This window comes from Astatotilapia calliptera, chromosome 16 (genome assembly GCF_900246225.1).
Source record: "Astatotilapia calliptera chromosome 16, fAstCal1.2, whole genome shotgun sequence".
NCBI lineage: Eukaryota > Metazoa > Chordata > Actinopteri > Cichliformes > Cichlidae > Astatotilapia > Astatotilapia calliptera.
The window spans coordinates 15,669,219-15,693,256 of NC_039317.1; the positions used below are offsets into that span (position 1 = coordinate 15,669,219).

General features: G+C 40.8%; 1 protein-coding gene across 1 annotated transcript in view; it reads left to right on the plus strand.

The window, feature by feature from the left end:
- The window catches only part of col4a1 (collagen, type IV, alpha 1), a 49,622-nt gene that overhangs the window by 6,714 nt on the left and 18,870 nt on the right, over positions 1 to 24,038 (plus strand). The window contains exons 2-18 of the mRNA XM_026145793.1: positions 15,138 to 15,191; positions 18,512 to 18,601; positions 19,024 to 19,068; positions 19,218 to 19,262; positions 19,354 to 19,416; positions 19,519 to 19,572; positions 19,994 to 20,020; positions 20,144 to 20,218; positions 20,335 to 20,397; positions 20,600 to 20,635; positions 20,739 to 20,777; positions 21,715 to 21,804; positions 21,939 to 21,974; positions 22,079 to 22,138; positions 22,253 to 22,288; positions 22,381 to 22,425; positions 22,515 to 22,547. Of these exons, the coding sequence (XP_026001578.1) occupies positions 15,138 to 15,191; positions 18,512 to 18,601; positions 19,024 to 19,068; positions 19,218 to 19,262; positions 19,354 to 19,416; positions 19,519 to 19,572; positions 19,994 to 20,020; positions 20,144 to 20,218; positions 20,335 to 20,397; positions 20,600 to 20,635; positions 20,739 to 20,777; positions 21,715 to 21,804; positions 21,939 to 21,974; positions 22,079 to 22,138; positions 22,253 to 22,288; positions 22,381 to 22,425; positions 22,515 to 22,547 (891 nt within the window). The remainder of the gene's footprint in view (positions 1 to 15,137; positions 15,192 to 18,511; positions 18,602 to 19,023; positions 19,069 to 19,217; positions 19,263 to 19,353; positions 19,417 to 19,518; positions 19,573 to 19,993; positions 20,021 to 20,143; positions 20,219 to 20,334; positions 20,398 to 20,599; positions 20,636 to 20,738; positions 20,778 to 21,714; positions 21,805 to 21,938; positions 21,975 to 22,078; positions 22,139 to 22,252; positions 22,289 to 22,380; positions 22,426 to 22,514; positions 22,548 to 24,038) is intronic.

Genomic DNA, 24,038 nt, shown 5'->3' on the forward strand with positions numbered 1-24,038 from the left:
CTGCGCATGTTAAGTTCTGTGTCTTGTCTGGATCTCCGTGTCTGTCGTGTACTTCCTGTTTTACTTTGTAGGTCTGTGCCTTATGTCAGTGTGTTGAGCTTTGTGCTCTCCCTGTCTCGTCAGCCGTGTCTCCCAGCTGTTTCGTCTTAGCTCTGTTCACCTCTTGTATTTAGTGTCTGCGTCGTCCCCTGCTTGTTGTCGCATCGTACCCTCACTTTTGCTGTGTGTTCTGTTTGCCAGCCTGCCTACCTGTTTAGTTTGTTCCATATTCCCAGTTTAGTTAGTTTTTTGTTCAGTTTCTTCCCAGCAATAAAGCTGAGTATTTTGAGTTACTTCTGCCTCCGCGAGTCCTGCATTTTGGCTCCTCTCTTCCTGCCTGCCTGCACACAGCCATGACAGTGTTGGTCTGCTTTGGTTGCTGAATTGCTTCTAGAATTAAATACTTCTGTAGTTTTAGTGCCTCTCCACACTCTCTTTTTTGAGTTTTTTTTAACTCTACTGCAGAGCAACTGTTGGAAAAGCCTTAGAGCCATGCTATACTTTCGTATTGTTTTACTGATAAAGATATGTTTTGTTTCAAGTAACGGGCAGTGTTGAGTACTGATCTAATACCACTGTTAAATCAATAAACTGTAATCACCTATTGTCAGAAAGAGAGTGGGAATCAGTCTGTCAATTATTGGAGTGGAGATCCTCAAGCTCAACTTAACATTAATTTCTGAGCTTTACGTCATAGTAAATAAATGCATCCACTAATATAAGTTAATTGAATTGGTATTGTTTAGTAAGTTGATAATGTATAATATATAATAATAATAATAATAATAATATTAAACTCAGTTTTTCAATTACCAGGCTACTGTGTACTTCCTCTCGTTCTGAGTGTGCCTTTTTTAACTTTTTATGTTAGCATAAGTTCAGTTATGACACTGATCATTATGACAGTGAGAGCGGACAAGAAAAAGCATGGCTGTGTTCTAAGTCTTTTGAGTTTTGTCAACCCAGCTGTTCAGAGTTTGTGACTTTGGTGTAGCTAAACTTAAAGAAAATAAAAGCCCTCTTAGCTACTGCTGCTTTGCTCTTAGCCTCCATGCTACATTAGCTCTCTTGCTAGGAACTGGTGCTGCTGCTGACACGTAGTGTATTTGGTTAATTATTTAGAATCACCAGTTAAGCTAACATATATATCTATGGGAGGAATATATATATATATATATATATATATATATATATATATATATATATATATATGGGAGAAAGCTAGATCACCCAAAGAAGAGCCACACTGGCACGGGAGGGATGTGCAGGTCCCACAGAGGAAGGCGCTGACTGGGGTTCAAACCAGGACCTTCTTGCTATGATGTTAGAGGTTACACTTGAAATTAATCACGTGCTTATTTTTAGTATAAATACACATCTATCAGCTTATCTGCTGTGTATGTTTTTAATGATCATCGTGTGCAGCAGATATATTTATAACAAAACCTTCTTGCGTTACCTCACTGAACAAGACTCCAATTTCTGAAAGGATATGTTTGTTCTTATAAAAAATCCCTCCAAATCAAATAAAGATCCCATCAGACCTGACTCACATGAACAGTTTGTTTTATACCAGTGTGCAGAACTGAGTGTTCCTGAGCCTCTTTAATCTTAGCAGAGGTAAAAAGTTGCAGATAACAGATACGGTTTTGGCAAAATATTTTAGTTTTGATTTTGATAGGTAGTGTTTTCTACACTAGTTGCTCCCGGATTTGGGACAACGTGTTATTTTCTTTATCCATCCAATCTTGAGTTTCATTGTTAAATCAGTTACCACCAAGCCCCTTGTGGTAAAACCTGCCAAAACATAAGCAGTCCAATCATAGAAATGGGCTTAGACATGCAACAGCTGGTTAGGATCGTGGTACAGATTGCCGTTTACTCTCTGATAACCTAACTTTCCCTCTCCAGAGGGATATAAGGGATTTAGGGCTTCTCTTGGTGCTTAAGTATCAATCAATAAATCCTTTTACAAATTGCCTGTCACAGTTAACTCAAAGAGCTGTTTTCCCCCCTTTCATCTTTTACAACTTCACCTGAAATTTCTTTATTAGTTGTTCAATATTCAGATTTAATACTGCTTTATACTGCTTGAACATGATGGGTGTTAAATATCTCCTTAATATGAAAGATAAGCAACACTGGAAACATTAAAAATATATAGTCTTAATTTATTTTTATTAAAAACTTTTTAAATTGATTTTAAGTTGAATTTATTATTATGTTTTAAAACGTCTTTTTGTTAGTTTCATATAATTTAAAAAATTTTTTTTAAAATTTTATTATTTTGTAAACTGGCAAGCATACCTAAAACACCTCTTGTCAGTACGTAGGCATCCTTTGATACTGCATCATGTTGCTGTGGTTAAGTGTTTTGATGCCATGCCCAATGAAAATCCCCAGCAGAGGCCTCTGCTGAGAGCTGCAAATAAGAGTTTGCGAGAACTTGAAAACAACAGCTTGTATGGTTGGTGGGGTAACTGATTTACTGAGTGATGGCAATCTAGCCCAGCATCTCGGTGCAGATGAGAGAGGCACATGGCTCATATTTGTCTCATTATAAGTTATGACAATAAAGGGGATTGACAGAAATTGCAGATCCAGCTGCAGAGGACCCGAAGTTCTCCCGTATCCATACTTAGAGCCTTGAACCCCTTTCCTGGAAGAACGGATGAGTTATCCCGTGTTGCCCTTTTATGTGGCTGCAGATGCTATGCTTGAGCTCTGACATATTGCTGGACAACAAGAGGTCATCCTCCTGAAGTTTTCCAGAAAAGGCCTTAATCAGATAAAATTGAGTAGCAAACAAGCTAAGGAGGTCTCATGATATGGTTCACAGGAGAAGATGAGACATGCCAGTCTTTCAATGCGTAGGGGCAGTTTAAGGCATTTTTAACAGATATGAGGTCAGATCTGTCGCCGGGGTTCTGCATCTTTAAAGCCTCAGAGGGGTGTAATCTGTAAACTGTAATCTCACCATATGTTCAAACAGTAGGGATGTAATGACGTTATGGAAGATAAGGATTGGCACGGATGTAGGAGAACAATAGAGAGAAACTCTCTCAATTAGCTGGCTATCAGATGAATAGTGTGGTATGATAATGGGCCTGAAGGGCTCAATTAGGCCTTCATTAGTTTGTGAAGTACAATAATAAAGGCTTTCTTTCTCTTGTCCTTGGAATTTCCTCTTCTTCTTACACTCAAGTTGTGCAGCTTCACGTACTGCACAAATAGAAATGCCTGTGTGAAACAGACCTTAGAGCTGTACATGCTCCATTCAGGTTTTCCGAATATTATTATTATTATTAATAGGCACTTCTTACAAGGGAGAAAACTTCCCCATAATTCCAACATATGGTTGATTTGCACTCTACAGTATTTGGCATGCTGATACTATTCAAGCCTAATATTTTGGCCTAATATTTCAATGCTTAATAAATGTATTAGACCATCATCTGATGTAAGGTTTATGCCACAGCTGCTCTAAATTAACAGTATTGGTAATTACCAAAATATTTTTATGCTTCAGTAATGGTTACTCCACCAGTAAGCATAAGCTCTTAAATCGAAAAGATATTTTCATTCTAATATGCAGTTTTACAGTCTAATATACTGTTCTCATTTCTTTATATTTCACTTGGAAAGGGAAGTAGGTGGAGTGATTTACTGAAATTGACAGCCATGCATGGAACTACAAGCAGACAGAGTTTGTACATGAGTAATGAGCTCTAAAGTCAATATTTGATATGACCACCTTATTTCCTCAACAAAGTCTAATTCACTTAGGCAAGCTTTCTTTTCATTTATTTAAGTCTTTCTTTAAATAGTCTTCATGAATAGATTTCCAGACTTTTTGAAGGACATTCAGAGCTGTTCTTTGGATGTTGGACACCTTTTGTTACATTCTGTTCCCAAACGATCCCACACTGCTTCAATAATGTCAGGGTCCGGGCTCTGGGGAGCCCAATCCATGACTGACAGTGTATCATTGCGTTTTTACTGCATTGGCAGTGTGTTTGGGATCATTGTCATCCAGGTGGTATCACATGATGGATCAAAATCTTTTTGTGTCAGTCTTGACAAGATCAATTTTGAGAAGATGATAGGGTACAAGGACAGGACGGAAAATGCGTGAAAAAGAGCCGATGACCAAAGAACAACTTGACCTTCAGGAAGTCTGAAAAAGCATCCACTTTAAAAAAACAACAAAAAGCAAGCAAGCTCAATATCACCTCTGTAGCTAATGTTAGCTCATAGAACTGCTGTGCCTATAAGGTAGATCTTCACAAAGAAGACTTTAAAAGCTAATAGGCTGTGATGATTTCTTTCATTGTTCTTTACGCGTGCTAATTTGTGTGAGAATGTTCCAGGCTGAGAACGAAACCAGTGAAACTTAAGTCACAGGGGTCATTGCTTGTCCTCACGTCCTGACGTTATTCCCAGATACCAGAGCACTCTTGAGAGACAAGTAATGCTGACCCAACCCCTTCTTGTCTTTGTGAGCATAAAAGGCAAGGAAGAGGCCTTCCTCCTTTGAGAAAGAATGGCTTCCCAAAGCCTATATCCGGTGTCCAGCGCTGCACATTCACAGAGGAGGCAGGCAGAGTTGAAGTGAGCATGAACAGAATTGGCCCCTTTTCAAAGAATACAAACGCCTTAAAAAAAGTCATTGTTGCCACCCCTTCATCACCGCCTTATGACCAGTTTCTTCCTCTGATTGCATCAAAAGCAGATTTGCTGGACACAATGTTTAAACTCTGTTTCTGTAGATTGTCATATTTCACTTCCAGGGCACAGACACGTCAAACTGATTTAGGAGGAAGCAAGAAAAGAAGTGCAGCTTTTGATTTGATGTTTGTGACCATATTCATTCCTGTGGGATTGTAGAGGAATTTATTTTGTTAACTTGTGCGTGGAACAATAACTGCCAAGACAAGTGATGTGTGGGCACGTGAACAGAGCTCTGCATAGCAGCCATAAACACATTTCTCACAGGCAGAGATGAGAAAACTGCAACAAGATCTCACAGTTAGCTTGCCAGAGTTCTGATTTCTCAGGCTACATTTTTTTTATGAGCATGCCACATAATCTTTTGCATTTGAGTGTTAAAAGTGTCCTCTTTGCTCAACAAAGAGCCCGCTTGTGGGCAGACGTGGAGTGTGTATGTGTGTTTGTTCGGTAGTTAGAGCAGGAAAGTCCCCTCTGAAGGAGATTAGTAGGAATCTGACTTAATTTGCTAACAAGGTAACATTTGATCCACATTCACATCTCCATTCGCATACTCTAACACTGAGGAAGAGCTGATTTATCAAGATGACCTTTGTATGGAAGTCTTGTTTGGGCTTCTAAATCCCCCACTAATGGCCTGAGCAGAGGTTACAGGTCATTTGGGTGTTGCTGTCTGGGTCATGTGACAGGTCAAGATGGAAGGCCTGTCGACTAGCTGATTAAAAGAGGTCATCAACTCTTTGTAATCTATGGCAGGAATATGGGATAGGATGTGTTGGAAGCATTAAGATCTGAAGTTGAGTGAAAGGTGACCCGCTGAGTCTGAGTTGGAAATGATAAGTAAAGCACTGCAGTGATTTATGACATTGTTTAAATGAAGTAGTAGACCTCGTGGCTGTTTTTGGCTTTAGTCTAATTCATAAAACTATCAAAAAGGACTTTGTGATTTCTCAACATGTGCAGGGAGTGATCAACACAAACTTGTACAACTCAAATCCACATGTACACACACACACACACACACACACACACACACACACACACACACACACAACATTTTGGGACTCAGCAAAGCCTGACAAATTGTATAAAGCAATTTTCCCATTAGCTGAGTTAATTTTGCACAGTGTTAATAATGCATGTTTTATGTGTGCTTACATGTTCAATTTCTGAGGCTCCATAGCATGAGGTGTGTCTTTGTTAGGATGCTGGAGTTAAAGTGATACTCTGGGACAGAGATGCTTTACTATAAAACATACACATCTTTGCTCCCAAACTAACCTTGGCCACACATGCTCATGCATCAGCAGGGTAACAACTGACTGGTGTGCAGGTTAATGTTTGTTTATACATTTGTGTTTGCCTGTGTGCCTTTTAGCAGAGACTTGAGTGTTAAGTCATTTTCATGCATTTTCGTTCAGCTCTTCCCAGCAAGCTCAGGCATGTGATATCATGTTTGCCAAGGTTTCCGATTTCACAGATTTTCCTGCGTCTGTTTCTCATTTTGTTTACATCCATTGCATGTGTGTATGTTTCTAACAGGCTAATTCATTTGGCTTTTTGTGCGGGCATGATTGAGTTCATGTGTGTGTATGTGTGTGAACTAGTCTCTGCAGATGCATCTGCTTTCAGTTACAGAAGCCTTGAGCTGGTTCTCTGGTACAGATGAATACCTGCTCCCTGTGGCCAGAACAGGACATGCTTTACATCAGGCTGGTATCGGCTAATAAGCGCCGCGGGAGTCTTTAAATACAGGAAACAGAAACCTTTGTTTGTTTTATTGCAGAACGTACATATAACATATCTCCAAGTATGACTCTTATTTAAGATGTAGTCATAAATTAAGCTCATCTGATAACGTAACAATACAAAACAAGAGGAAAAGTAGATTTGGACTGTTTTGTCAAGGTTTTTTTTCCCTTCAAATTCATCAAATAAATACATTATTAGGTTGGCATGGCATGGTGGTACAGCAGCTGTGGCCTCACAGAAAGAATGTTCCTGGGCTGATGCAGATGCCTCACTGTTGGACTTTGCATGTTCTCCTTGTGTCTGTTTTTCTGAATACTCCCCTCAGAGTGCAAAGTCATCATGATAGTCCAGTGAGAGACCAGTCAGGGTGGAGCCTGCCTTTCACTGTATGACAGCTGGGTTAGGTGACAGTCCCCTACAACCCTGAATTGAATAAGGGAAGGTAATTGGAACGAAGGTTTGTTTATTGATTTCTTTTTTGACTGAGCCAGATGTTTCCCCTTCCTAAACTGGCTCACAAAGCTAAGCTAACTTTCTTTTGCTTTAGCCTGGGTATACTTTATTTGTAGCTGAATGTTATTACTGTGGCTAAATGTCTTTCACAATTTGCTTTAAAGCAAAAATAAAAAAATAAAAAAATACAAATTTTAAAAGTGTTTCCAAACATTTTATGAATTAAACATGATTTTTGATATTGAATTAGAAAAAAAAAAGCTCTTTCAGTTGGTGCACGTATTGCTGTCTCTCACACAGACACGCTTGTTTACAGAGCGGGTTGCACCAGGAGCCTCGTCTTCCAAGTATGGCAGTAAGATAGAAATTTCCCCTCCTCCACTTCTATTCTCCCATCCTTGACTCAGTACCAGAGAAGGCCAGGAATGTTAGAGGAGCACGCTTCAAACCGAGCACATGCTGAAAAAGCTTATCAATCCTCCTCCGCTCATCTCTTTTAATATTTCAGGTTTTTTTTGGCTTTATATTTCTCTCCCTCATTTTTCAGCGTGAGGAATGCTGAGAGGACGAGCACCTTTGTGGACAAGGGCACCTACACAATTAAGTAAAACCACGAGAAAGACGAGTTGGCACCACAGAGATGCTAATTTTGTGCGGTTATCTAGACATCAAAATCAGCTGTGCCCAGAGTGTTGTGCTGACTGTAACGCTCTGTGCTCCATAACTGTCTCATTTAGCACTGCCTAACGAGCCCTGCTGCCAAGTGGGCTCCTTCTAACATTTATGGAGTAAATCTATCCTAATTGTCTCCGTATGGAAGCAATGATCTGTGGTTTAGTGTCATGAGCATCTCTTTATTGGGTTACACAGGTTAAACATTGATGCCACTTTGCTAAATTGACCGAAACAGAGGAGGATCCTGTTTGATGGCTCATAATGAGGAATGCCTGTGGACGCACTTCAGCACACCGAAGGGGGGGGGGGGGATCTTGCAAAACTTTATTTTAGTTACTTCACGAAAGAAAATTCTCAGCTGTTTATGTGAAGGTTGCTCGATATGTTAACATCTTCACTATGTTGCATAATATTTACGGTTGTGACACAAAGCCAGATCATCTCGGATGCGATTACGAGTAATTAGCGGAGCCAAAACCCAAACAGTTGAATAAAACGCCCAAAACACAGTTGAGAATATAAATACAAAGCAAAGTGATGCAACAGCATGACTCACCTCACATGCTGAATCTGGTGTTTAGGTTGAAATAGCTGAGAAGTGCAGCAGTTTCCGTTTCCAGCCGCAAAACAACTGACTCAGGGGAGATAGTGGCACCCTAGATCGCAGAGATTTTAGGGTTTTTGTTTATCACAGCATGCCAAATGCGACTCAAGTGAAGGACTATATGTGCAACTGATGACAGGAATAGTGCGACAACCACATTGGATAAAGTTTATGTGAGGAACAGCAAATTGTCCTGCCGAGTTATCAGCTTTGCCCCTCAGTGAAATCCATATCAATGTGGAAGGAAGGCTCCTCTCTGCTCCCCCCGTAGCCAGGGAGATAACCAAGGGGGAATAACTCCTGTCACGCTGCTGAACTTGTGTTTTTCTTGTGTTTTTTGTTCTGAAAAAACGAAAAAACAAACGAAAAAACAAGCTGCAGACTTTCACCACATAGTTGATGTCTTGATGTGAGCTCCCAGGGCATTTGTGCATGACTTTGGTTAAAAACCTTAACTCGTGGTCAAAAGGACAGATGTGTGTAAGCTGTTTGTGTATTTTGATGCTGTATGATAGCTATTAAGTTTATCCTACTGTTGGGGCTTTGTTAGAATTAATTGTTTGCGTTATTTAAAAAAAAAAAGAAAGTGTGTGTGTGTGTGTGTGTGTGTGTGTGTGGGAGGGGGGCACCAAAACTGCCTACACACTGCAGCATTCACCCCCCACCAGAATATCCTGGGGGTGGGATGTTATGAAAGGAATGTGCTGGGAATGTCACGTCGTTTTAAAAAGAAGATCTGCAGATGACACTGACCAGATGTTTCTGTGATCTTCAGCTCCCCTTAACATGGAGCGAGGCGTGCAGTGAAACTGTTACAGCTGTTGTAAATGTATAGTCAGTGTGGAGCACTGCAGCGATGGGAATTTTTCTGCCCTCATGAGGTAATAGCCAGTACTGCTCCCTTCAAAAACACTAAAAAAGTTCAGCTCACAAGATTTGTGCAAACATTGGTTAAAACTTATACACATGAGGTGCACTTGTTGTGTTTGGAAGCTGGATGTGGATATGCCCACTTTGGAAAGAGGAGCTGAGGTTCTGAATCGCAAAGCCACAGAGGAAAGCCGGACGACTCTAACTGTGCAAACCAAACCTTAAAACTATAGCTTCTTTCCCTCATTGTTTATCCTTTGTTTAATGCTGAGTGAAGACGTTTTTATGGAGTCTGTATGGGAGTGTTTTATGAAAAATGTGCGTTCAGGAATGCATTTCAATGCAGCATGGTTAAGACAGCGTGCTGCACTGATTGGTTGTGGAAAAGTTATGAAATTCTTTTCTCTGATGGCAGATTATTTTACTGAGCGATTCAGTAAAGATTTCAACATCAGTGCAGCACAAATCTACACAAAACACTAGCAGCAAAATAAAATAACAGCCAGAGATCAAAGTTTGCTGTTTGAATGTGCAATTTCAGATTGTATCACGCAATCAGCACATGTAAAAAAAAAATCTCTTTAAGCTGTCTCCTGAGGACATTTGTGAGATAAAATCAGAAGCCTAAGAGAACCTAAGAAATGGAGTGTGTCAAATGATAGCTTACGGGTCTGATGTTCAAATCTTTTATGCCAACATGTAAAAAAAAATTCTGATAATGGAGACAGAGGCAAATACTGAAAGCCCCTGGTGAAAAAGAACCTGGTGGTGGTAAGAAATGTAAAAGTCTGATGCTTGGAGTCTATCTTTTAACAATTTGTGCTTTGCTACATTTGCTGTTCTTTTTTTGGCTGCTCTCTGGTTTACATTGAGAGAGTTTGTGTTATTGTCAGGATCTCCGGAGCGACATCCTCACAGAGGCTTTTAATCTCTAAAGCAAACATTACTCATCACTTCCTCTCTCACAGGTTTGTCTCAGTGTCTCTCGCTTGCGTATGTAATGATGTCAGACATATCGAGCAAGTGCTGTCAAAAAGTTAGGCCTTCTGGGAAGAGGGTTGGCACAATGTGTTCCCTCGAACCTATGACACTTAACATCGTGGATACCTAGGATTGTGAACGTGACTAAGTGTACCACGGAAGAAATCTTTTACTTGGATCCACTCCATCCTTCTTAAAGATGTTAAAAATCTGTGTTTCTTTGCTTGCTCCAACTTCAGTAAACAATTACAAACAATTTGTCATATTGATGGAGTTATGAGAAGGCTCCAGTTTGTGCTTTGCCCAGTAAACATACACAATCTGCCAGGGTACATCATATTGATTTTTCACAGTCTGGACACATTCACACCTGGCATCCAGGCTTAGCAACGACATAAACACGAGTCCAGAGACACGTGAGGCTGTCTGCTGCAAAGAATCTCAGACGTTTCTTGTCCAACGCTGCATTTTGACAGTGAACATTAACACCTCACTCACCTTCTGCAAAAGATCGTGCTCTCTCTGCAGAGTAACACAATCTTCAGTGTTTATTTGGTGAGTTTTTGGTCACTCAAAATTACAAATATCGACAAATATATACAGTGGGGCAAAAAAGTATTTAGTCAGCCACCGATTGTGCAAGTTCCCCCACTTAAAATGATGACAGAGGTCAGTAATTTGCACCAGAGGTACACTTCAACTGTGAGAGACAGAATGTGAAAAAAAAATCCATGAATCCACATGGTAGGATTTGTAAAGAATTTATTCGTAAATTAGGGTGGAAAATAAGTATTTGGTCACCTCAAACAAGGAAAATCTCTGGCTCTCACAGACCTGTAACGTCTTCTGTAAGAAGCTTTTCTGTCCCCCACTCGTTACCTGTATGAATGGCACCTGTTTGAACTCATCATCTGTATAAAAGACACCTGTCCACAGCCTCAAACAGTCAGACTCCAAACTCCGCCATGGCCAAGACCAAAGAGCTTTCGAAGGACACCAGGAAAAGTATTGTAGACCTGCACCAGACTGGGAAGAGTGAATCTACAATAGGCAAGCAGCTTGGTGTGAAAAAATCAACTGTGGGAGCAATCATCAGAAAATGGAAGACATACAAGACCACTGATAATCTCCCTCGATCTGGGGCTCCACGCAAGATCTCATCCCGTGGGGTCAAAATGATCATGAGAACGGTGAGCAAAGATCCCAGAACCACACGGGGGGACCTGGTGAATGACCTGCAGAGAGCTGGGACCAAAGTAACAAAGGTCACCATCAGTAACACACTACAACGGCAGGGAATCAAATCCCGCAGTGCCAGACGTGTTCCGCTGCTGAAGCCAGTGCATGTCCAGGCCCGTCTGAAGTTTGCCAGAGAGCACATGGATGATACAGCAGAGGATTGGGAGAATGTCATGTGGTCAGATGAAACCAAAGTAGAACTTTTTGGTATAAACTCAACTCGTCGTGTTTGGAGGAAGAAGAATACTGAGTTGCATCCCAAGAACACCATACCTACTGTGAAGCATGGGGGTGGAAACATCATGCTATGGGGCTGTTTTTCTGCCAAGGGGACAGGACGACTGATCCGTGTTAAGGACAGAATGAATGGGGCCATGTATCGTGAGATTTTGAGCCAAAACCTCCTTCCATCAGTGGGAACTTTGAAGATGAAACGAGGCTGGGTCTTCCAACATGACAATGATCCAAAACACACCGCCCGGGCAACAAAGGAGTGGCTCCGTAAGAAGCATTTGAAAGTCCTGGAGTGGCCTAGCCAGTCTCCAGACCTCAACCCCATAGAAAATCTGTGGCGGGAGTTGAAAGTCTGTGTTGCTCGGCGACAGCCCCAAAGCATCACTGCTCTCGAGAAGATCTGCATGGAGGAATGGGCCAAAATACCAGCTACTGTGTGTGCAAACCTGGTAAAGACCTATAGTAAACGTTTGACCTCTGTTATTGCCAACAAAGGTTATGTTACAAAGTATTGAGTTGTATTTTTGTTATTGACCAAATACTTATTTTCCACCCTGATTTACGAATAAATTCTTTACAAATCCTACCATGTGGATTCATGGATTTTTTTTTTCACATTCTGTCTCTCACAGTTGAAGTGTACCTCTGGTGCAAATTACTGACCTCTGTCATCATTTTAGGTGGGGGAACTTGCACAATCGGTGGCTGACTAAATACTTTTTTGCCCCACTGTATGACTGAGAGAGCGATAATTGAAGCCGTACCGGCTCAGATGTTCCCCAGATTAACAAGGTCCAAGGTGTTGAGGAACCAGGACACGCTGATGAGAAGCGGGCTACTGCAACAAGAAGGCATAAGTGGGTGAGGGATGAGAGGCTGCTGCTGGAATGCTACTATGCAACTAACCCCAGTGGAAAGGATTACATGAAGAGGATGTGGGACTGTTGGAATGTTCGATACCCAACATCCAGATTGACAGCAAAACAATTAGTAGCTCAGAAGAAGCAACTGCTGGAGATGGATGAAGTACAACACAAATGCTACGGCAACAGGTAGCCAGGATGTCAGGTCAGGGGGGAGATACCATGACCCCCACCAGAGATTGGGTACCACTATAATGTCTGAATATGAAAGATGAATGTATATTGTGATGTGACTGTGATGTCCCCCTTTGGTTAGTGATGCTTCATCTTTAAAAAAGAATACAATTAAAATGGGGCGATCGTGGCTCAAGAGTTGTCAGTTCATCTTGTAATCGGAAGGTTGTCGGTTCGAGCCCCGGCTCTGACAGTCTCGGTCGTAGTGTCCTTGGGCAAGACACTTCACCCGTTGCCTACTGGTGGTGGTCAGAGGGCCCGGTGGCGCCAGTGTCCGGCAGCCTTGCCTCTGTCAGTGCGCCCCAGGGTGGCTGTGGCTACAATGTAGCCTGCCATCACCAGTGTGTGAATGTGTGCGTGAATGGGTGGATGACTGAGTGTGTAAAGCGCTTTGGGGTCCTTAGGGACTGTAAAGCGCTATACAAATACAGGCCATTTACAATTAAGAGAATTAAGTAAATAAAAATATATAAGAGAATAAAGTTCTTTAAGTATTATTGTTACTATTCCACTGCAGTTTGTATGTTTATTTCATCTCATATTTTTTGCGCAAGTTCTGTGTTTTGATTTCTACCTTGTGGTCCAGCTCGATAACCAGAACCCTCATTATGATGTATAGCTGAGGATTTATGATAAGGTCCTTGAAGGATCCCTCTTCCCTCTAAGGCCCAGACAAATCAGACATGTGTGCTATCTCTGTTTAGGTCATTAAAAGGCACTCTTTTTTTCCTGATTTCAGTTGGGTCTTTCTCCCATCATTCCCATCTGATGTTTGGGTTAATGATGATGCATAATGGGCGTAGAAGGAAAACAAGCCCGAGAAAGCAAAGACTCACCACTTTTATCTACCCGCATATCCCAGTGCTGTGTTTGGAGATGCAGCGGTGGATATCATAGGGCGGTGTTGGTCACTGGTTTGTGTGTTGTGGTTTGAAGCTTGGGTTTCCTGGTGATGACTCCAAAAGTAGTTGTGTCTTAAAAACAGCAGACAAAGAGCAATTCTGAGACAGACTGAGAGAAGCAGGTGAATGAGGCAACACATACCCACAAACAGCTGTGATCAGCAGTGCTGACAATTTGCAAGTGTATCCGGCCACTCCATTAGCATGCCTCAACTTCCTTGTTGAAATCCCCAAAAATAAAAAATTAAATCATATTAATATAAACACTAGAAGCTCTTATTCGTGCGAGCCAGCACATTTGCCATAATAAAACCCACATGTTCATCTCCCTAAGAGTCAATATTCTTTTCCCATGTTTGTCTTATGACACTAATCTGATCTAAAGCAGGTGTTCGTTACGTTCTCCTGCGGTGTTGCAGAAAACTTTTCAGCAAACAGAGGTGGTGAAGTGAGACGGGCTTAGGGGGAGTTGTTTTACAGCAAAGTAGTGGGAAACTGCAGGCCACACATGTAATGCGCTGCAGGCAGAGGAGAACAAGTGCACTGTGGAAGGGTGTGGGCTTATAGTGCTGAAAACAGTCGCTGTTGTTCCCTGTCATTCTTTGAGCCACTTATTGATTTAAAGTGAAAGGATTCAGACAAATGGCTGAATTTGATATCAGTAAATAGAGGATTAGACATGACTCAGGTATTTAATGTTGGGCTGACAAAGTTGTACTGTAAATGGCAATAGAGCTATTTATTTGTTGTGACTGCGAGAGACAGACAGAAATGCATGGAAGCAGAGTAGCTGTGGAGTGTCTGCCCAAGTCTCCAGAGCTGGTCCAAAGCCCTGACAGGCTTTTGGCTGAGCGCCTTACACGTGAGTCTAGCAACAGCTGGAAGATGGGAAAAGAAGGAAGAGAGGAGAAGTGAAAGACAGAGCCAAGGCAGTGCAGGCCAGTTCCCAGGCTCTGGCCTCTGGAGACCCCCGAGAAGAGGAAGCATGGGGGATGGAGGGCCGAAGCCAGCTGCATTGATGTCCCACTGCCAGCAAATAGTTCTACAAAGCTACTCGTTGAATCCTTGATGTGGCTTAAAAGAAACCTGACCTTCCTTCAATGTCAGGAGTATCATCAGTACATTTAAACCTGCTACAACCAACTTCTTTCACTAGTTAAAAGTGAAGTCGCATTTTTTTTTTAAAAACTGCAGATAATTTATGGTCAAATCTGCACAAGTCTTTAATTCTGTGAGTCCTTTTGGCATCTTTCAGGTAAATTGTGGGTTTTGAGGCCTTTACTGTTAGGAGACACAGCTGGCAGTTGATTTCAGCATAATCAAATCTACGGCACAAACCAAACAGCGGAGCTAGGAACTAGCTTGTGAATACATGTGACTGTTTATATATTTTAAATAAAAGGAGAGCACAGCTGAGACATCTTAAAATGGCCAGATTTCTTGTTTCCCACCCCCAGTGGCCAGAAAAGATCCACCTAAACCCAGTTTCACAAACATGCATTTCTAAGTGATTTTTCCTCTAAGTTACGGGTCGTTTGTTTTTATGTTTCTCCTCATCCTCAGGGCTGTGGTGCATCATGTGGAAAATGTGACTGCAGCGGTGTGAAAGGAGCAAAGGTAAGATTTGTTATTGGATTTTTCATTTATCTCTGTCTATAAACATTTAGATACCGTTGCCCACTTTTCCTTTTCACTTGATGTGATTCATTTGGATGTCAGTTTCCATTTACAGATGCAGTAATTTGACAGCAAATAGAAACAAAAGCCTCTTTTACATTTCAATGGGGTCAGCTCAGAGGGACAAACTGGAGCTGGAGTGCAGTAGGTTCAGTCACGGAGCAAAGACCAGGATGGGAAACAAGAGCAGTTTGAATTAGAGCATGTCCAGACACACAGCTGGCCTGAAGGTCTTATTCCCATCAGACGGATGAGAGCCTTGAGTTGCAGAAACACAAGTGGTGGGGACACCAACCATAAACTGGCTGTGAGCCTTAAAGCTGTCAGTGCTCTGGTATTAGTGTTAATCATGGACCGGAAACATGAAAAAGTTGTATTAGCTGTGTTGGGCAGGGTTATTTTTTTAGTAATTACATGCACTGACCAGCCACTTTGTTAGGTACGCATGTTCACCTGCTCATTAATGGAAATAACAGCAGTAACTCAGTCCATTTGGGCACGCAGACATGGTCAAGATGAGCCGCTGAAGTTCAAACCGAGCTCTTGACCATGTTCATCCATCTTCAACTGGTTTCTTGAACATGAAAATGAGTTCATGACGCTCAAATTGCCTCCACAGTAACCAGGTCTAAATCTGATATTGCACCTTTGGGATGTGGTGCAATGCGAGATTCACAATCACATCTGCAGCAACTGTGTAATGTTGTCATGTCAACATGGACCAAAATCTCTGAGGAATGTTTCCTGCACCTTGTTAAATGTATGCCATGAAGAATTAAAGCACCTCTAAAGGCATATAATGGTCTAACCCAGTACAAGCAAGGTGTAACTGATAAAGTGGCCAGTGAGTGTAGCTTTTCCTCTCAATAAAGATTTTCTTAGACTTAATTTTCTCTCACCTTAATTAACTAGTAAGGAAAGTCTCAAATATAAATAGCAAACTGACCTTAAAATTCCCCTCCATTGACTCAAGAATCAGCTTAATCAAATCAGGGTTGCAGGGGCGCTGGTGCTTATCCCTGCTGATGGAGGGTGAAAGGCAGAATACACCCTGGACAAACTGGCTGGCCATCACAGGGCTATTACGTAGAGACACAAAACCATTTAAACTAATGTTTAGACCACCAATCAATCAGCGAGCAACGTAACATGCACGTTTTTGGATTGTGGGATGAAGCCGCATACAGGCACAGGGAGCACATGCAAACTCTACACAGAGCACTGTTGCCAATGTGAATGACCAAAGTAATCAACAAAGTCAGCCTACTAGCAGGTATTTCACTTGGAGCCAAATCCAAATATCCAAATTTAACATTATTTGTGTCTGTGATCTATAAATAGATACCTTACTTGCATGCTAACGTTAATCCCGACACACACCGTCTTTCTCCAGAAGAAAGGAAAAGAGGATAAAAATATCTTTTGGACTCTTATTCAATTGAACTATGTGATCCAGTTCAGCACCTTAAAGCATTTAAAAACAAATAAAATAATATCTACAGGTAGCCTAGACTTTGTTTTCTTTTTAGTGCAGCTTGTGCTGCGTGAGCGTACATGTAAACTGTTGGCTCGGTTTTATCAGAGGACTGCAATGTTATCAATCCTCTTAGCGCAACAGTCTGGCCTTTTAAGGCTCACGCTAACATCAACAGTAGCCAAACATTCAGCTGGCTCGACGGCAGCAGATGTACTGATTGTTGTGTTCTGTGGAGTCTGGCCAATCACTGTTGACTCAAAGCACCTCTGTGGTTTGAAAGTTGCTGAAAGGCCTCAAACAGTCTTCCCAAAGTCTCATGCGTGCCTTATTTCCACTGATATCATTTCCTGATGAGGGACAGGAGTTGCTGTGGTAACCCTTATTGTTTAGCATGCAGTGTTTCTCCTCACTGTGGTCAGAGAATGAAAATCAAAGCTAAAACAACAGTTTGAGGGTTGTGCCCTTTTTATTTGTTCTACACTGCTCACTCCTCTCTCCACTGTGAAGGCTCTCTCTTCCTGATGAAACAATGCTGCCATCTAGTGGCAGATAGTGTAATATTTCTGTGTCCATTTAAGCACTGCCAAAGAGAACATGTTGAAACCTGCTTATAAAACTACTAAATATAAAAGCAAAATATATTAATAAAAATATACTTTCTTACTATTTAAATAACATTAAATAAGCTCTCCCATTTGAAATAACTGGTTTAAATATACACAAGCGCTTGAATTTGATTACTTTGGCTGTGTTTCTTTTCAAAATATCATACACGTAAAAATAGTTTTACTACAACCGTGTATCCATACACTGAATACTGTGTATCCAACTACTCTTAACTTTCTGTCCGTAATGTAACGACAATGTAATAACTCCCTCGTAGAGACAGACAGCCTTTCATGCTCATATTCATACTTACAGTCAGGTTAGAATCGCTCATTATTCTATCCCACTGCATGTCTTTGGACTGTGAGAGGAAGCCAGGGTACCCAGAGAACATACAAACTTCACACAGAAAGGCCTCAGGCTGAATTTGAACCCAGTACTTCCTCTGGCTCCCTCTCACTAACTATGTTAGTTGATTTCATCTTCAGTGAGGATTTAAGGGAGTTTATTTATGTGTGTTTTACTTAACTTTGAACTGACTATAGTATTTATTATTTGGTAAATCAAATAATTGGCTTCCCATTGAATTTAGGGTTCGTTTTAAAGTCCTTTTATTGGTTTTTAAATCTTTAAATGGTATGGCTCCTGTCTATTTATCTGATTTGCTGAAGCCACATGTTCCTCCTCGCTCGCTCCGTTCAGCTGAGCAGCTACTGCTGTCGGTCCCTAAGTCGCGGCTGAAATGCAGAGGAGACCGTGCCTTTTCAATTGCGGCTCCGATGCTCTGGAATAACCTTCCCCTCCAAATTAGACAAGCGTCATCAGTGCAGGTCTTTAAGTCCAGATTGAAAACCTATTTTTATTCCCTGGCTTTTAACTCTGTAGGAAACTGGCACCTTCTTATTTATTTTATTGTATGTAATGATTTTATGGTATTTTTAATTTGGTTGTTGTTTTGATCTGTGTTGTTCAGCACTTTGGTCTGCCTGGTGTGTTCTTAAAGTACTATACAAATAAACGATGATGATGATGATGATGATGATAAATCATGCAATTTTCAAAATGTCTTGGAATCTATTGTTGAAACAGTTTGAGCATGAAAATAATTCAAAGTTAATGTGTAGGTTTATTTTTTTGCACTTGTGTTAAACTTTTACTATAACTGTGTGCATGACAGGGTGAGCTTGGGTATCCTGGTTCTCAAGGTAATATGGGATTCCCAGGGACTCAGGGACCTGAAGGGCCTCCAGGGCCAATGGGCCCCAAGGTTAGTACAAACATTTACTGAGATACTTCAAGGCTTCATCTGGTTTGTATGACCAGTTTTAAGCTGCTGTTTTAAATGAAATGTGAAAATGTTTATATTTTGCATGAGAAAAGTTAAGATCTTTAAAATGTGTTGTTAAAATCTTAATATATGAAGTCCAGAATCATGTAGGGAAAGAAAAGCTTAAAATCCTAAATATGCCAACCAATTATTGTTATCTGTCATAATATAAGCTGATTGCTTAGTACCTGATGTAAATGCCTTTATTAGCCTTAAGTAACCCTAATGTGGCTTGGCTTAACTAATAAATCACCTAGTTGAAAGAAAAAACACTAGATTTGTATTCCATAAAGGGTTTTAAGTCAGATTTTTATATAATTAATTTAACTGTGATGTTTTTTGGGATTTTTTTTGTCTCTTAGGGAGATGTTGGTGAGTTCGGGGCTCCTGGATTGAAAGGAGTCAGAGTGAGTAACTAACCGTTAAAACTGTATAAAGTATACGGTGTCAAGTATAAGTTGCACACTCTAAAGTTGTCATCCCAACATTTAGAACGTGTTGCAGTTGTTGTCTTGTCACTACAGGGTAAACCTATCTCATGTTTGTGACTTTGCAGGGACCTACTGGTCTGCCAGGTTTCCCAGGCAACCCAGGACTTCCAGTAAGTTGCTTAGATCTGCTTCCTGTTTCACACTCTGAATGCTGCCAAACAAACTCTCTTAAACTGTCTGTTTCTACCCCTCCATTCATAGGGCATCAATGGACACGATGGTCCACCCGGTGCGCCAGGTATCCCAGGATGCAATGGGACAAAAGTATGCCATTTATATACTTAAATACTTTTCACACACTTGTGTATTTGTCACATTATTTTCACCCTACTTGTGCTTTCTGGCTTTGCTGTGTTTCTGTTTCAGGGAGAAAGAGGAAGAGATGGAACTTCAGGTTTTCCTGGTCCTCAAGGGATACCTGTAAGCACTGACGATCGGCCTCCATAGATAGTGAAAACTAGACATTTTTCTAGGAAAAACCAGATTTATTTTGATTGAAAAATAAAGCCAGTTGAGGTGGTTCTTGGATATTCACGAGTTGAAGTATTCCAGGGCAGACCCAGGAGATGTTATATATCTTGACTGGCTTGGGAATGACTTGGATGAGCTGGAAGAAGTGGCCGTTTGGGCTCAGAATCCTGCCCCCGTGACTTTAACTGGAATACGATAGAAACAATCTAAGCATTAGTTTCGAGTTACAAATAATCTACAAGGCAGCAAAAAATTAAATAAAAATAAAAATGACAAAAAATCAACAAAGTAATGTTTCTCAATGCAAATAGTATCCCTGTGAGAAAATACAATTACTAGATGATTTATTTCTTTTTCATTCTTTTCTCAGGGAATACCGGGACTTCCTGGAATGAAGGTGAGCTAAAATTTATTTTTCATGTTTTTGCTTATGAGTAAATGTGTCAAACACAAAAAGTTTATCCAGTTTTTCAATAAGACATATTCTTTCAACTATATAAAATTCTTTTGTCTCCTGCAGGGTGACCCTGGTGGTTTGATGGGAATTGTTCCCATGAAAGGAGAGAAAGGATATCCCGGCACACCTGGCCGACCTGTGCGTAGTGCACATGTGTTTGTGAACATACAGTCATGTGTTCATATACGCTGAATAAAAGTAGTAACAGCCTGAAGTAATACAATGAATGTTCTTCCCACAATATTCATTCCCAGGGACAAACTGGCAACCCCGGACCTATTGGGCCTACAGGACCTCCTGGCTATGAAGGACCCAGAGTAAGCAACCTGTGCAGTGATGCCCATCTTAAAAAAGCCATTCAAAGACTTAACTTTCTAAGAAATATTAGAAGCACATCTGTGTTCCTAATTATACAAAAAGCACCTTTAAGAAAACAGTCCTTCTAGATTTTCAATTAAATGCAATTACTGAATGTGTTATTACAATTTTTCTTTGACTAACTTAATAACTGTTTTACAGGGTGATCCTGGCCCTCCCGGCCCTCCTGGACCGATGGTGAGATTACTGATCAGTACACTGTCAAGACTGATAAACTGTACAATCAAGGTTTCTGACTTGAGAAACTGCATGAGAGTGTAACTGTTTGATCTCCTTATAGGGAGATAAGCTGGCCTTTGAGGGTGAGAAAGGAGAAAAGGTAAGATTTATGTTTCAAATAAATAAGAAGCAAAAAGTGTTAAATGTCAAAATAGCATAGAGGAATTTGACCTTCAGCAGAAAGCATTCTGTTTGGCTTTTTCATGCAATTTTCTCGTGCTTGCCGCACTAAATTAAGAGGCAAACTCGGGTCAGCATTAGCAAATATACAAGATATAACAAATATCTCATTACAACTGTTGTTAATGATAAACTGTTACATAGCACGCTGAAGTTATTGCTGTACCATTTAGCATGTCTTTTTATTAACCTTATTTTTGTAGGGTTCTTGTTGCCCCAGTCACATCCTGTTACAGATGCTTCTTTCTGTGTTATAACTGTATACTACATATGGAGTCAGAAATGGCGCATTTAGACGAGAGCATAAAATACACCCAATGTTAGCAAGAAAAACTTGAATTTCGGCTTCATAGGTACTCTTAGACTTGGTAGACTACACTACACAGTGAGTCACATTAAGTGTCCAATAACTGCACTGCAAATGCTTCAAAAACCTCCAGTACCACATCTGCACAGTATCTTTAAAATCAGAAGCATCCTGTCTGACAGTGATGCTGAACAACTAGTTCATGCATTTATTACTTCAAGGCTGGACTATTATAATTCATTATTAGCAGGTTGTCCTAAAAGATCTCTAGAAGTCCAGCAGTTAATCCAAAATGCTGCAGCTCCCTGAGTGCTTGAGGTGACAGCTGTTGTGAGATGGCACTATATGAATATACCTGAACTGAACAGACACATTAGCAAAAAAAAAAACCAAAAACCTTTGTGCCCGGGGCTTCATGGCTTTTCAGTGGCTGAGCAGCTCCTCCATAGTCAATTACTAACTGAAATTACAAGTTTTAATTTGTTTTGATGTTTGACATTTATATTCTTAACTATTTGACTGTGGCCCTTATTTTTTATCTCCCCTGCAGGGGGACAAAGGACTTCAAGGCCCACCTGGCCCTCCTGGACCAACATCATTCGAACAGAAAGGATCACAAACGGTTGTTCGTGGGCCACAGGTACTCAGCCACGCCACAGATATCGCTCTGTTCTTGTCTGTGATTAAACAAATCATTGCTTGAAATGAAAAAACAAAGATGACATAGATTCTGTTTTGTCTATTCTGAATATTGCTCTGTTTTAATTCTTGAAGGGGTTCAAAGGAGAAGCAGGAGAGAGAGGCGACAAGGTTAGTATTTTTACTTCAAAGACTAAAGTGTAAAACTTGCTATTATATATGCAAGCTATTTGATATCTTTTACATTGCTTTTGACACACTTGACTCCCTTTCAGGGCTTCTGCATCCCATATCAGCACGGAGTCAAAGGCGATATCGGCCCAGATGGACCACCGGTAAGTGGAAATTTGTCTGTGTGTGTCGTTACTGTTGGATGGTGTAATTGTGTGATACCTAAACTTTTTTGTCCTAAAAAAAGAAACAATAAAATATTTGTTTCTGTAATTAAGGGTAAACCTGGCAAGGATGGAGACAATGGGCTACAGGTAACAATAATTTACAGCAATAAGCACTCTAAATGCTGTTATCTTTTATTACATAACATATAATTCCTAAAGTACAAGATATTCTCATACAGGGAGAAAGAGGCTTTCCTGGAGGCCCAGGATACCCTGGTTTACAGGTAAGTATTCCAGCTAATTGGATATTATAGTCAGTGCTTTAGTCTGGAATTATGAATGAAGGGATTATGACTGTTTTGGTTCATTTTAGGGCGAAAAAGGAGAAAGGGGACCACCTGGTGAGGTATGTGATTCTTCTCTTTCCCATTTTTACTCTTTAAGTAAGATTATTGAAATGGAACAGTCCTTTCTTGTTTTGGGTGGTTGTGGTTGAGGAAGTAGAGCAGGTCATCTACAAATCGGAAGGTTGGTAGTTTGATCCCTGGCTGCTCCAGTCTCCATGTTAATGTATCCTTGGGCAGGACACATCAGAGTGTGAATGGTAGATAGAAAGTACTTAGATGCAGAAAAATGTGCTTAGGTGAGAAATGAGACATGTTGTGTAGAAAAGTGCTATCGAAGAATGTCCAATTCACCGGTTTTAAGGGCCACTGGAAAACCCACGCTTCAAGCTGCTTTTAAGGCTACATATAGTCTGTTGCAAAAGTTTTCACTGGCCCATCCAAATCATTGAAAACAGGTATTCCACTCACTTCCATGGCCACAGGCATATAAAATCAAGCACCTAGGCATCCAGACTGCTTCTACAAAAATGTGCCAGAGAATCGGTCGCGCTCAGGAGCTCAGTGAATTCCAGCATGACACCGTGATAGGACGCCATCTATGCAACAAATCCAGTCATGACATTTTCCTCACTAATACGTATTAAACAGTCAACTGTTATTGGTATTATAACAAAGAGGAAACACCTGGGAATGACAGCAACTCAACGTAACAAGTTCTCTGGAGTAATGAATCACACTCCTACAGATAGCAATCCCACGGACTGCAGTGTGCCAGGTGTAAAGTTTGCTGGAGGGGGGATTATGGTGTGGGGTTGTTTTTCAGGAGTGGGGCTTGGCCTCTTAGTTCCAGTGAAAGGAATTCTTAATGCTTCAGCACACCAAGACATTTTGGATAATTTCACACTCCCAGCTTTGTGGGAACAGTTTGGGGATGGCTTGTTCTTGTTCCAACATGACTGTGCACCAGTGCACAAAGCAAGGCCCATTTAGACATAGATGAGTGAATCTGGTGTGGGAGAACTTGACTGGCCTGCACAGAGTCCTGACCTCAACCCAAAAGAACACCTTTGGAATGAATTAGAGCAGAGACAGTGAGCCAGGCCTTCTTGTTCAACATCACTGTCTGAGCTCACAAATGCACTTTTGGAAGAATAGTCAAAAACTCCCATAAACACTCTTAAACCTTTTTGGAAAGTCTTCCCAGAAGCTGCAAAAGGTGGACTGATATCACATTAAAGTCTATGGATTAAAAATGTGATGTCACTCAAGTTCAAGTGAGTGAAGGCAGTGAATATGATAAATTGCAGTTGTACCTTATAGCTCGTACCCCTCAGAACAACACTGTTATGGTCATGTTATGTCTCACATCAACTAGTGTTAATTTTATGTGTAATATCTTGTCTGTTTGGCAGCAGAGCTCGGCTCTTCTAGAAATAATCTGCCATCCTTGTGTAGCCTCTGGAGGTAGATTCATAGCATTGACCAAGATCTAGCTGTTTGCATTGGAAAATTTGTGACTTTAAGAGTGAAGAAGAGCTTTTGTAATAGTA